Below are 14015 nucleotides of genomic sequence, written 5' to 3'. Positions count from 1 at the left end.
TATGCTGGGAAAGACGTGGCTGCGCTCTAGACACCCATCTTCAAAGACACCTCCATGGCTAATGTCATTGTACACCTGGGCTGGAGGGAGAAATAGAGCACTTTCAGAAAGAGAACAGCTTTTGTGGATTGGAGCTGTGAGTCGGGGTGGACGGCAAGGGAAGGAGAGAGAGGTCTGAAGGCTGGGCATCTGAGGGTGATGGCATTGGCCTTGCAATGTCAGTTCTGGACAGCAGAGGGCAACGTGAGCTTGAGGATGCTGAACTGAACCTTCCAACCCAAGGCTGAAGGAAGCAGTTTGATTCAGGGAGTTGGTACTTAGTGGCTGATATGAGAGGGAAAGGCTAAAACATCTGTGAGGAGGCTGTGCCAGTTCTATCCCCCGAAGGTCCATCCTTTCTCTTGTTTACTCAGACCTTTCCTGCAACTTCCAGTGTGTGGTGGGGCCCTTATTCCTACCAAGTTTAAAGCAGGTTTCCCGAGGAGCGTCAGTCAGGGTGCTCTGATTATAACTCGGGCACATGCACAGTCACTGCCATTGAAGATTCTCTCCCTGAGAGAGGCCCCCATGGAGCAGGGGATGTGTTCAAGGCAGTTCTGAAGTTGGGCAGGCCCCCTGGAAGGGCTCAGACCCTCTGTGGGAAGTGGGGTGTGTGAGTGTGTGCCCCTTCACATTCTCTTGTGCGTCTGGGTGCACGAGCTGTGTGTCTACGTCCCTGCACTCTGCATGCATGCTAATGATGGGAAAGTCCACTGCTATGTGGACATGTCTTCAGGGGCTGTGTATATATATATATGCCCTTTGGAGATTGTATGCATGTAAAACTGCGTATCTGTGTGTTTCCTGGGTAGTATGTATTTTATGCTTACTGATGGTCTTTCAGATTTGGAGAAGATCCTCAAATTCATTGGGTCAACCTCCTCATTTTACATAGATGGCAATTGATCCTTAGACAGATAAAGTAACTTGGCCAAGGATACATGGCAAATTAGTGGTGGGGCAAATTAGAATCCTAGCTGTCCTTTTTGAACTCCATGATCTCCCACTCTGCTATTGAGACCCCTGGGATGTTTACACGCTCTGGTCACAGTCTCTTCTGACTTGTGTCTGAAGCTCTTATGAACAGGCAGTAGTTGGGGGGAGCATATGGGTGCTCTCATTTCCACCACGTCACTGTTCAGCATCCCTTCGACCTGTTCCCAGCCCAACCCCTCGCCAGCCCTTCAGTCCTCTATACGTCCTCCTTCTCTTACCATGAATGTTCACCAAGAAGACCTTCACACCGATCTTCCCATAGGTGGAGCTTAGCTAGAGGTGTTGGGGTAGGGAGACAAAAGGAAAGGAATGTTCTGAGTGGGTCTCAAAAGTGATTCACAAAATGCTCTGAAGAGGGGAAGCCAAACAAATAAGCAACCCTCTGAGCCCTGGCAGCCAATGATAAAAATAGCAGCAAAGCACACCACTTCTCGCTGGAGTGTTGGCTGACGGCTTTTCTGGAAAGTGGGAGGAAATGGGGCTTTGCCAAAGAGGCTAGCACTTAAAGTCACCATGGCTCCTTCTGATGGGGCCAGATCTTTGCTTTTAGTAGCTTAGATTCACAGATTCTATCTCTTTCTTGACTCTGTGGTTTCGGGCAGGAGCTGCAGGAGAGGCCCAAGGTCCAGAGAGGACAGGGCATCAGCCAAGGCCTGCCTCAGCTCCAGGTCCAGGCCAGGGAAGCAGGCTGAGCCCCTCACTAGGGATGGAGCTTTCTTTGTACCCGGCCGATGATAACGTCGGCCCTTATGCTCTCTGTTCTCTTCAGCTCTCCTCCATCTAAGCCAGCTCTGAGGTTGGATGACTTAGCTGTTGGAAGTGGCTGTTGAAACATTGTCAGATGAATACATTTATCCAAGGTGTCCTATGGGCTGCCTGTTTGGCCTGAGGTTGTGGAACACTGATATCATTTCTTCTTTCCTTGGCTGGCCGGAGCCAGCTGATGCTGGAGTGTCTGGGTAAGTGTGGGATTATGCAGCAGGCCATGAACCAGGGCCAAGCTGGATTCTACTCAGAGGAACCTGAGGTGGGTTCCTGGTGGTCTGAGAGGGAACTTGGGATGGCCTCCGCTAGAGAGGGGTACTAGGGCAGAGTGGAACAGCAGGGCCTGGATCTCTGGCCTCCCTCCTCAGCTACTGATTGTCTTGGGCTATCTGGCCCTGCTCTGCACAGAGCATCCTGTTCTGGTCACGTCTGGCAGAGAAGAAGGGATCCTCAGGGGCCTGTGTCCCTCCACTTGTCGGAATGAACACTCTGAGGAAAGGGAGTATGGGAGAGGGCGAGTGGGAGGTGACTGGCACTCCCTCTGCCCGAGGGCCTCACCTTGGCCAGGGCTTTGATGCCCATCAAGTCCACAAAGCTGACCCCACTCATGTCGAGGATGAGAGTGTGGAAGGTGATAAAGGGTGGAACACTGGCCAGCACGTCACTTGGCTTACTGGGGGCCTCGACAGAGGCTGGCGGTTCATGGTGGGCAGCTGGGGGGCTGTCAGGGCTGAAGGTAATATAGGACACGCTGGCGCCATTAGCAGGTGTCTGGTTGTTGTTGGGATCGGTTGGGGAGGGGTTCTCGAAGTCCTGCTGGAGCTCCTGCAGGGAGACAGTCTAGAGGGTGGGGGTGGAGGAGAGAGTCAAGGGTCACAAACCGAACTGGGCTTGGCTGGAGCAGGGGCAAGGAACAAATAGGAGGAGAATCCCTGACCTTGGTCCTGGTGAATACAAGCCCCGAAACCCCCGTGGAAGAGGAATCTCCCAACGCTCCTCCCTCAGGCGGGGCCTGCAGCTTGTTCTCTCACAAAGCAGACCAAGTTGGAACCTTCCACGAGAGGCGCCAAAGCGGAAGCCCGCTCTGCTCTGGGAGGAAGTCCCTTGGGAACAGTTGAGCTCCTTGCACTTGTCTGTGACTGCCTGCTTCTCCCCAGAACTCCCATGCCCACTTCCACTTTGATGTTCTAGGTTGGCTGGGTACCCCATGAAATTCACTGCTGCTCCCCTTCTGGGGTTGTTCATAAGTTCCTCAGCCATATCCTATTTTAGCCAGAGAATAGGGGGAGCATGGGAGTTCAGTGGTTACCCCAGAGCTGGAAGCCCCTCAACCAAGGAGGAGAACGTCCAGTAGCCACCAGGTAATGGCCATGCAGACTTCTGTCTTTGCCTCAAAGGGTTCTGGGAGGTGAGGTACCAGGGGACAAGATTAGAGAGGGCAGGAGAGAGGGTATTGGCTGTTCCCGGCCTCAGTTCACCTTGGTTTTCATAAACAGAGACTTCCTTTGTTGCGCGGGCATCGCTCTTCCTTTCTCCTGCTTCTTGAGGTATTTTTGCTTGGCCAGCAATACTTTCTGGGGGTCCATGCCTGTCTGTAGGGAGAGAGCCAGCAGCAGGCTTGACCTCTAGCCTCTTTGGGGTCAATCTGCCCCTGATTCTCATCCCTCTTTCTTCCATCTTCAAGCCCCTCAGGTCACCAAAGGACTGAGCCTTACCTTGGCAATGATCTTTTGCCTGAATATTTCCGAGTTGGCAAAGTAGAGAGGGGAGCAGTAAGTGACGATCTTAATCCTCTGGATTTCCTGGACCTGTGACAGGGAGACTGAGCTCATTGGCTTTAAAAAACCTCCTCTTTTATTTGGGGTAGGTAGGGCAAAAGAGGGAGGTCAGAAGCTTGGATTACCCACCCTATTGTAGGTCTTGGGATTCACATAAATGTCCGTGTCCATGACCTGGGCCAAAGCATGGCCATTTATACTAGATGAAGAAGAATACAAAACAAACAAATAAACAAACAAACAAACAAACAAATAAGCAATCTGCACTAGAGGCAGATGCCTGGTGGCCTGTGGCTGAACTATAACTAGAGGGATGACATGCCCTTGACTTAGCTCCCAGACTGGGGCTCAGCAGGGAGAAGGGGTGGGGGTACACAAGGTGACAAACTTAAGTGTCCCTGAAGTCATCACTTCCTGGGCCTGAGTTCTCAAGAAGAGGGAGGGTTTCCCTCACATTCAGGATACCTTCCCGCCCTGGCCTATTCTGCTTAATCTTTTTACAGGAAGGACACAGCATCTATCCTTTAGCTTCATATTCCCCTGAGATGGGGTCACGTTTGGTCTGGGGTCTGGCAGTGCCTTTGGAAGGACGCTGTCTTACCCACCTGCTCTCCCCCTACTTTCTCTGACCCCCCTCCCCGCTGAGCTCTCCAAGGCCACGATGGCTTCTTCTGGAGTTTTCAAGACAATGGAAGTCAGACAGCCCAGCCTGTGCCCGCAGTCCTGGCTGCGTTGGGCTCTCCTCAGGCCTGGCAGCACCTCCAGTTCCAGGCCCAGAAGGCAGCAGGGTGCTGTGGGTTGGGCCAGGCCTTGGCATGGGAGACCTTGGCAGACTGGCCAACAGGGCCCTGTTGTGTCTTGGGGGGATGGGCTGTTACTTACAACTGGGTCTGGAAGACCACAACCAGGATGGAGGAGGCGACACCCACCGCCACACCGTAAGGCAGGCTCAGGAAGAAGGAGGAGAGGAAGCTCACCACCCAGACACACTGTGAGGAGAGAGACGCCAAAGCAGGGCTAGGGAGAGAACTGCCTCTTTGAGGAAGTCTTCCTGTGTTAGCCCAGGCCATTCTCTGCCAGCACAACCCAGACTCACTCTTCTATTTTCATGACATATTTGTAATGTTACATGTTTTTGTGCTTTTGTTACATTTGCCCATTTCCTCTAGATTGAGTTTGTCTGGTCTTTAGTTGACAAGCCTGGCACACACAGGAGGCACCGGGGCATAATGATGAGAGGAAGCATCTTGGTTCAATCCTGAGTTCCAGGTTTTGTTCTACTTCCTAGATACGAGAACTTTAGTTGCCTAATATACAAAGAAGGAGTAAAAATACCTGCTTCATGACAGGATTAAAGAATTAAGGAATGTAAATGTCCTAGCCTAGTGATAGGCACCCAATGGGTGATCAATAAGAGTGAATTCCCTTTCTCTGCCTACTAGTAAGCTGCTTGTGGCCAACATGAGTCATGATGTTTCCTGGCCTGACTGCCTGGATTGAATTCAGTTTTGGTAGTTGCTCCATGGTTCTTCAGAGTTCCCCAAATGTCTATAAAGGAACTAAATCTGCCTGATTGCATAGAGAATTGTGAGGATCAGATGGGAACCCAAAGCACAATGTGAATATCAAGGACTAACTGCCATAGCAGGGGATCACTGGGACATTGTTTTCTCCTGTCCTCATCATTTACTCACTCACTGAGGGACTCCAGATGGACCACTCACTTCTCTGGCTTTGAGGATGTCCTTCCCATACCACACAGGTGAGCCTCCTCCCCTAGGAGACAGGACGGCCTCGTCTAACACGGTGAGCCTCCTCCCCTAGGAGACAGGACGGCCTCGAGGTTTGGAGTCTAACACTTGGGGGTCCAGTCCTGAGTGTACCACTTACTACCTCTGTGGCCTTTGACAAATTATGAGCCTATCTGATTCTTGGTTTCATCATCTTGAGAGGAGGCTACTAAGTCCTCTCTCATAAGTTATGGTGGGGCTTACGTGAGGATAATGCACTGTTGTCAATACATGGTATCCTCCTTACTATTGTCCAGTGAAAGATGCAGTGGGAATGTGACTAATCATAACAATAAGACATGTTTGCAGAGTGTTCTCTGGTTACACAGTGCTTTCCCAATCCACTCTCATTTCGTCCTCAGAACCAGTGTGTCAGCCATGATTGTCACTCCTATTATAGATGAGGAAATAGAACTCCAGAGAAGTCTGATAATTTGCTTAAGACCCTGCTCTGCTGGCTTTATGTTATAGATTTTTTTTCCTCTTTTTTTTTGGAACTATAAACCATAAGAATAATAAAAGCTAAGTTTCATCGAACACAAGATACAATTTGGACAATGTGCTCCTTACTTACATTATCTCATTTCTTCCTCATAAGCAGCCCTAGATGGGTCCGAAACCTGAGCTTTTGCTATTGGCTCCATGAATTAGGGAGCAGTCCACGGAGGAATCGTTAACAAAGAGAACCGATAGGGCTCTAGCGCGGGAGGAGGCGCTGGCCACAGACAGGTGCCCAGAGGCCACCCGGTACCTACGCAGTCCAGCTTGCTCTTTCTCCACAGGTAGTAGGGGTCGGCGAGTTGCTTGAGGGAATTCTTGAGATTGACAGCTATCAGGGCTCCTAGTACGGACTGAGAAAGCAGAAAATTGTTCCTTGTCACTGGGGTGTCTCCTTCTTCCTGCCCTTTCTACCAACACCTGGCCCTGGACCCTGGCAGGGCAGAACTAAAGTTCCAGAACACTTCGCCTGCAGAGCTCCCAAATCTCTACACTTAGGCTTAGGGTTGGAGAGAGCAGGTGCTATAGCCATGGCCCATCCTGGCTCCATCTTGCCTTTCTCTTTTTCCCTCGTCCCCAACAGCCCATGCCTAGAACCTGCCTCTGCCGGCGCTCATGGACAATCGTCAACAGACTAGGGAATCGGCCCCTGAGGTCAGCAGACTAGAGTCTGAGACCAGCCCTGAACTTGTGACCTGCACTACCATGGGCATATCACTTAGACTCTCTCAGCCTCAGTTTCCCTCACCTGTAAAATGGGGGAGAGTAAATCTGCGTTGTCTACTTTGCAGGTGGGGATTAAGACAAAGTGAGACAATGATGGCACTTTATAAAGCGCTGCACGGCTCTTAAGGGTTGCTCTTACTGGCCTCTTTCACTGGCCTTTGCTCTCCTGCTGGGCTCTTACCTTGGGGAGAGGGTACAAATAGGTCCCCAGGACAAGCATGGTGATCATCACCACCAGAGATACACACAGGCTCGCCACCTGTTGAGAGAAAGAGTTGGGAAGAGAGAGTATTGCTCTTGATTCATTTCCAGGAGGTGCCTTTGGTGGAGTGGAGAATAGAAAGGAGAGGAAGGTTGGAGAAGCAGCTGGCCTGGCTTGTTGGCCTGGCTTCCGGGATTCTCTGGGGCATTTGTTCTGGTCCCTCCCATCCCACTCCCATCTACCCAGCATAGGCGCTCACCTGAGATTTTCCCCCAGCTCCATCCACAGCCAGAGTGACGGAGAGAGCACAGCAAATGACATGGATTTTAAAGAAGGAGCCGAAGAAGTTGCTGCAGCCCAGGGCAATCATTTCCTGTGGGGACAGAGGCAGGGCTGGGTGCTGGGGGTGTGTGGCGGCAGGGTCTGGACCAAACCTAGTAGGCCATGCAAGCTGGATCTTGGGCCAGGACCTGACCTACTGCTATAAAGCCATATATTCCCAATCAAGCAGAGGTCAGCTCTTGGGATCAGAGACCCCCTTCATACTGGCAGGCAGCCTTACTCACTTCAGTCTAGATCCCCAAGATATCTCTTGCTGGGCCTCTGTGGGCCCTAGCCCACCCTGCCTAGCCCTGCCAGGGGTGGCTGGACCTACCTGGTTAGAATCTACATCATAGCCGTGCTTGCTGGCCAGGGTCCGGCCCATAGCCAGATTGATGACGTAGCCCACGATGGCCAGGGAGAAGGCTGTGCCAACCATGTCCTTCCACTGCGAAACCACAGGCAGCACGGGAGTAGGGAACCTGCCAAGGAGCCAGAGAAGAGGCAGGGCCCAAGGGCATGAGGAGAGGGAGGGCGCCGAGTCCTTCAGCAACCCAGGGCCCCACTGTGTGCCAGGGTCTCACGTGAATTACCCTTCCAGTCTGAATCCTGAGTATAATGTTGTACGGCAGCTGCCACCACTTCCATTGACAAAGTAGGACGCTCAGGCTTAGGGGACCTAGCTTGTGCAAGGTTACAGAGCCAGTAAGTGGTAGGGCCTCATCTGTTCATACCCAGGTTGTGGACCCTACGCTCACCAGCTCCCAGCCCCCAGCCTCAGTGCTGTAAGGTCCCCGCCCCCGCTCTTACTCTGCAGCACAGCATTGCTGGTTCCCTCCCAGGGCCCAGCATGGTGCTGGCACAGAGCAGATGTTTAATGAATTTAGTTCATCCTAATAGCTTCCTGTCCACATAGATAAAAAGAGGCAATGCATTAGAACAGGGCAAAGAGCCAGACAAGGGCTGATCAGAGAGATGTTGCTTTAACAGCAACCATAGGATGAGACTTTTAGGGGGAATGCGGCAGTTAAGATTCACTGTTCATAAAACAGCCAGCATTGGCTGGTTGTGTGGCTCTTCTCCACAATTAGTAATGGTAGCAATTCGCAGCTGGTCAGTGTCATAGAGTTTATAATGCACTTTTGTAGAGCTCCTCTCAGCTCGGCCTCTGAGCCCAGGCCTTGGTGGGGAGTGGGGTAGGGGTGGTGCCAGGCTTCCTGGCCCCCTGGACTCACCCATGTTGGATCTCTCCCACGATCTGCATGTTATACTTTTTGGGCATCTTATAGCCCCCAGAGATAGCTGTTGCCACCACCACCTGCAAATCCCAAAGTGGAGAATGGGGATTGGCTTGAAGTTGGGGTCAGGGCAGGAGTCGCTCCCAAACTTCCTTTTTCTCTGGGGACCCCAAATCCCACTTCCCTGCTTTCTTAAGGGGGAACACCCTGAGGAGCAGGAAGAGTGGGAGCCATATTCAAGGGAATGGAAGAAATTTACCCCTAACTTCCTGTTCCACTGGCTGACAGTGGAGAGCAGCGAGGGAGGGTAGGGGCTCCCTGGCCCTGGCTGGAGATGGATTCCTTTTCTCAAGGCTTCTCCAGCCTGGCCCCCGACACCCAGCCCCAGGTGAAGTCCTTACCACAATCATCTCGGTGGGGATGGGGAAGCGGATCTTGTGCATGTACTGAGCGTTGAGTTCCTTCACCAGCACCAGGAACACACCACTGATGAGGGCGAAGATGAGTGAGGCGATGTTGGTGTGGGGGAGGTTTTTGCAAATGTCAATGAAGGTCTGGAGGAGAGAGCATCAAGCTCATGGGCTCCCACCCCTTCTTCCCATACCGCCCCCCACCTTTGGGTGTCTGACCCAATGAAGAAATGCTGTCAATGCTCACGAAGTCGCGTCAAAGCAGAACTCCTGGTCATGACTCTCCCATTTTCCACCTCCCTCTCCCAAAGGGCGTGTCCGGAGCTCATGCTGATTCCTTTTCTCTTTCTCTAGAAAGAGTTCAAGCTAAAGGAGGGATGGAGACTAGATATTCGGAAGGACTTCACAGGCACTGGCACAGGGTGCTGATGGAGAGTGTACATCTCCTTTTCTGTGGGGATTAACCACAGAGAACCTCAGCGAACCCTCAAGGTCATGTGTCTGTCCTTCCCTCCCAATGTGGAAAGCCCCTCAGAATTCTTCCCGAACACTGGATCACTTGGCTCTTGTTTGAGAACATCTCATGCTGAGAAGCTCACAACTTCTTAAAACAGTGAACTGTGCTCTCCTGTCTGCTCCGGCCCCTCCCCATTCTCAGGGGCTTGGTCCCAGACTCACAAAGACGATGGACCCTGGTCCTGTGTAAGAGGGGACGGTCAGGCCAAAGATGTACTTGAGCACCGAGATCAGGATCTGCAGGCCAGCGGCCGTCATGAAGCCCCGGATGAAGGACTCGGAGAGGTAGATGGCCACAAAACCGAACTGCATGAAGCCCAGGCCCATCTATTGGGGGAGGAGGATGACCAAGAGAATCATCAGCTCCCACACCTGCCTGACCCAGACCCGGAGCTGGAGTCCTATGCAGCCCTGGACAACAGCAGCTCTAAGGAAACGAGTCCTTGTCTTGTTCCTTACTGTGTGAGCAGAGCTTTGGTCTCTTAGGACACCAGCCTCTTTGTCACTCCACCTCTCTGGCTTCAGTTTCTTCATCTCTAAATGAAACCGGTCCTCCCCTAGTGTTTCCTCTCTCAGTGGATGACACTGCCATCCACCCAGTTGGCCAACCAAAACTTTGGGAGTCATTCTCCCTCACCTCCCACGTCCCGTCTATCACCAAGCCCAGTTAATTTTACTCCTGGCAAAATGTTCTTCAAGTCCACTCCCATCTCCATGGCCCTCTCCATGGCCATTACCCTGGTCTAGGCTCTCAGCACTCCTGCCTGGTCCTCTGCACAGGCTCCCAACAGGTCACCTGCCTTGATTCTAATCCACCTCCCACCTACCATTTTCTCCGTAGCCCCAATGATCCTTCAACTGCCAATGGGACCCAACACCACTGCTTAGGGGACAGACCTCAGACTTCATTGTCAGGTTCCTGTCTACTTTTCCAGCCTCCCCAAAGGTCCCCTGCCCTCCATCTCCGCCAAACTCTCTGCCTTGCCATTCCCCGCTCAGTTCACACTCTCTGAGGCCTCAGTGCTTTGGGGTGTGTTTCCTCTGCCTGGACCATCCTCCTGTGCCTTGCCATTTGGTTACTGGTCAACTTCTGGTCATCCTTTAAGACTCGGGTAAGTGTCACCTCCTCTCTTTGAGGAAAGGCCTTCCCTGACTTTCTCTGGTGTTCTCACAGCTCTTTGTACATAGCTCTATTGTGTTGCTTATCTCACTGCCTACAAATTTACCTGTTGACATGGCTACTTCCTCTGCTGGGCTGGGAGCTCCTGGAAAACTGGGCCTCTTTCTTACATATCTTTTATCTCCAGGGCCTAGCCCCATTCCTGGCACAGCGAAAGGACCAAGAAATATTAACTAAATGAATAAATGAATGAATGAAAGGTGCCTTCTGAGGTTGCTTTCTGCTCTTGCATTCTGTCAGGTTGTATTTCCCTTCACAAAATCTAGCATGCAGAGTCTTTTGCATGTGTTGGAACTGAAAATTATGTCATGCAGGTGATGCTGTGGCTTGGAGCAGAGGAAGCTGGGGCAGGGAATAAGGGATGTTAGGGAACCAGAAGTCTGCCCTGGCAGAGAGCTGGGCTCCGGAAAGGGAGTGAAGAGAGGCTGCGAGATAGTTCTTAACTCAGTTCTTAACTGTGGACGCTGGTCTTATGGACCTGCTGGAGACAGATGAGGAGATATCCGACTTTTCAAGATCTTTGGCGGCCCTGAGAATGGCAAAGAGGAAGGAGGTAGAGCCCTAACTCAGCTTTAATATCACAGTGGGGCCTCTGAGGCAGGGGCGGGGTGGTATGATGCCCTGGCAGGGATGCAGCCATCCCCTTCACCTGGATGATGGCAGTCAGGCAGGCTAGTGTCGCCGACACGTGCAGCCTATCAGCCTCCATGGCCGTCGTGTTCACGTAGCTCTCGTTGGTGGTACTGTTGAAGACCCGGAATTTTGACTCTGGAGCCAGCTGCAGACAGATGTTACCCACCAGGATGCTGATAACGGCAAAGGTACCTGTGGTGCCCCACCCAGCCAGCAAAAGTCAGAGCTTTGGACCACACCCACGGAAACCAGCAAGGGGCCCCAGATTGCTCCCTGATTCCCAAGAGGAAGGAGCCCCATGTCTCCAAGGCTGCTCTCCAGCATAACAACCACCACTCACATCTAACCATGATCTATACTTTTCACTGTTTTTTTTTTTAATCTTTGCTGTTAATATTATTTCACTGGACATGTGAAGAAATAAGCTTGGAAATACAAGCAGGGCCCAGCCCAGAAACAGGTCTTCTGATCAAGCCCTTTTACTCCATTTCACTTAGGACCAGAGAACTCCAAATGTCCCTGCAGCCACCGGTGTGCTGGGACCAGCCTCGGGGTTAGATGGCAATTTCTCACAACTGTTAGCACTTTACCGCAGACGGTTTATCTTGTTCCACCAAGTCATTCCCACATTCCAGGGAGGGAGGCGGAATGGATACTGCTAGCTAAGCTCACAGAAGCTAAGTGGTTTTTCCAAGGTCACAGAGGACCTGGGACTGACACAGTAACGTCCCTTTAGGATTAAATGGCACCAACTAGAAGAGAATGTAGATGGAAGATCACCGGAACCCCTTTTCCACACCACCGGTTCTCACGGTCCAGGCCATCCCGCCTGCGGGGAAGGGAAAGCCCTTACCTGGCACCATCTGGTGTATACCCCCCAGGAAGAAGTAGGTCAGGAGCGGGAAGAAGGAGGAGTAGAGGCCGTTGACTGCAGGAAGGTTGGCCAGCAGAGCAAATGCCATGCCTGCAGAAGACGAGAGATGAAGAAGGCTCAGGGGCTCAGTGGGTTATGAAGGCCACAGAGTAGGCCGTGGGAGAATAGGCCTGGCTGAGGGGGGACCCCTCACCTTGTGGGACCTGGATGGATCCACCGCTGAGGCCCCCAAGCAGGTCGGGAACAAGGTAGTGTTTGATCTTATACTTGGGGAGCCAGGAGAGCACAGGGAGCAGCCCAAACACCACGGTTTTGATCTTGGCAGAGGAGCATCTGGAGAGAAAAGGGCATATGTCCAGTCAGCACTGCTTAGCTTGGGTGCTTGAAGTTGGGGAGAGATTACAATATCTTGTTGCTGGTTATCCATTCATTTAAAATGTATTCAAAATTTGGTGAGTACCCACACTGTACTGTGTGCAGGGATACTGAGAAGGAAAGGCAGGGGCTTTCTCTTGAGAACCACCAACAGGTTCTGTGCACTGGCTGAAGGTCTCCTGACTGCCAGCTGCTTGCCTGGGAAGTCTACAAGACTTGGCTTAAAGGCATGGATTCCACGGTGGCTTAACCTTCCAAAGGGTCAGGTCCAGCCCCTGTCTCAGTTGGCTCTCTCCAGAGAAGGTTTCTCTGAGTTCCCCTCTAACTGAACACAGGCCTGGGCCTCCTTGCCTGGGCTCCTGCAGCTCTGTGTGTGTCCTGTGTTGTAATGACTTGTTTTTCCTCTCTCTCTCTCTCTCTCTCTCTCTCGCTAGACAGCAAACCCACTATGGTGAGAAGTCTGGCTCTCTTCTTCATCTTTGTATACCTTGTACATTACACTGGAGTGCTTAGTAAGCATTTGTTGAATACTTACTAAGTATGAATGAATGAATGAATAAGTGAAATGGTGGGCAGGTATTGAAACTCAGTCTGTACAAGTGCATTTACAATAAGCCATCCAGGCAGGCTAAGTAAGTATATATTGCTAAACGCATTATACAGCTATGGACTCATCGTTATCTTTCTACTAGTGAAAGCCAGGCCTTTGTGTACCAGAAGCTCTGGTTACTAGAGTGTTTGCAATAGGATCTGAGCGGGGAATCTTCTTTTCTCCCCAAGGATCCTTGGTAAAAAGAAGGAAGAAGTTTCAGGTCTGCTGCTAAACCTTTCTTTCTAGAAAGTGACTATGTTTTCACTGTAAAAATTCAAACAGTACAAAAAAAGGAAAAAAAGAAAAGAAAAAGAAACCGTCTGAATGAGAGCTGCTGCCTCCTTTCTTAGAACTTCCCCCAACAGGAAGGCTTTATTGTCCCTGCAGGTGAGCCTCTGGCGACCCACCATCTTTTATGTGTGACGACTCTAATACTGAGTTCTTTCTGCTGTTAATTCACTGGGGGAGGGAAGAACAGAGAGCTGTTCATTGGTCAGTGCAAGGTGGAGAGAGTTGATCCTTGCCCTGTTTGTTGAACACCTCCAGGTCCTTTCATAGAAACCCAGAGGCGGCAGAACAAGGGCCTACAAACGCAAGGGTGACAGCCGGGAATTGATGGCTAGACGGGGGTGGGAGGCATTTGTTATTCTTCTCCCAGCCTAGGGAACTCACATACTCAGGGCCCATCTGGTGACTCACTGGCCCTCTGTGATTAGGCCTCCTTTCCTGCCCAGGACCAATTCCTGCTCTTTGCCGTTGCTCAACAATAGTTTCCTGACACTAGGTCCCTTGGGTGTCACCCAAGACTGAAATCCACACAGACAATGCTTTGTACCCTGTAAAGTCTGGGCAGATTTCCTGTTCCAACCAATGCTCCATGGAACAGCATCACCATCCACATCTGACTCCCTGGTCTCCTCTGGGACAGGTGGGTGCCTCTCCCATCCCTGGGATGCTGGACTGCGAGTTGGACTGGTGGTAAATAGTATAAACCCTCTCTAAAAGCTTGTCTTAAGAGAGAATCAGCCCTGCAGGTGCTCTCTCAGGTTTGTTTGCGGCAGGGAAGACTAAACTCATGAATA

General features: G+C 51.5%; 1 protein-coding gene across 1 annotated transcript in view; it reads right to left on the bottom strand.

Annotated features, from left to right (window-relative positions):
- The window catches only part of SLC26A9 (solute carrier family 26 member 9), an 18263-nt gene that overhangs the window by 2772 nt on the left and 1476 nt on the right, over positions 1-14015 (bottom strand). Inside the window, 17 exon segments of the mRNA XM_006922841.1 lie at positions 2-80; positions 1254-1308; positions 2359-2640; positions 3279-3392; positions 3516-3608; positions 3708-3777; positions 4461-4567; positions 6124-6219; positions 6774-6851; positions 7054-7167; positions 7450-7597; positions 8351-8433; positions 8755-8907; positions 9442-9606; positions 11109-11284; positions 11946-12056; positions 12160-12299. Of these exon segments, the coding sequence (XP_006922903.1) occupies positions 2-80; positions 1254-1308; positions 2359-2640; positions 3279-3392; positions 3516-3608; positions 3708-3777; positions 4461-4567; positions 6124-6219; positions 6774-6851; positions 7054-7167; positions 7450-7597; positions 8351-8433; positions 8755-8907; positions 9442-9606; positions 11109-11284; positions 11946-12056; positions 12160-12299 (2064 nt within the window).

The sequence above is a fragment of the Pteropus alecto genome, unplaced genomic scaffold, assembly GCF_000325575.1.
Source record: "Pteropus alecto unplaced genomic scaffold, ASM32557v1 scaffold359, whole genome shotgun sequence".
Classification (NCBI taxonomy): domain Eukaryota; kingdom Metazoa; phylum Chordata; class Mammalia; order Chiroptera; family Pteropodidae; genus Pteropus; species Pteropus alecto.
The sequence above is the reverse complement of the archived record's forward strand: the minus strand, read 5'-3'. Positions and strand labels throughout refer to the sequence as shown.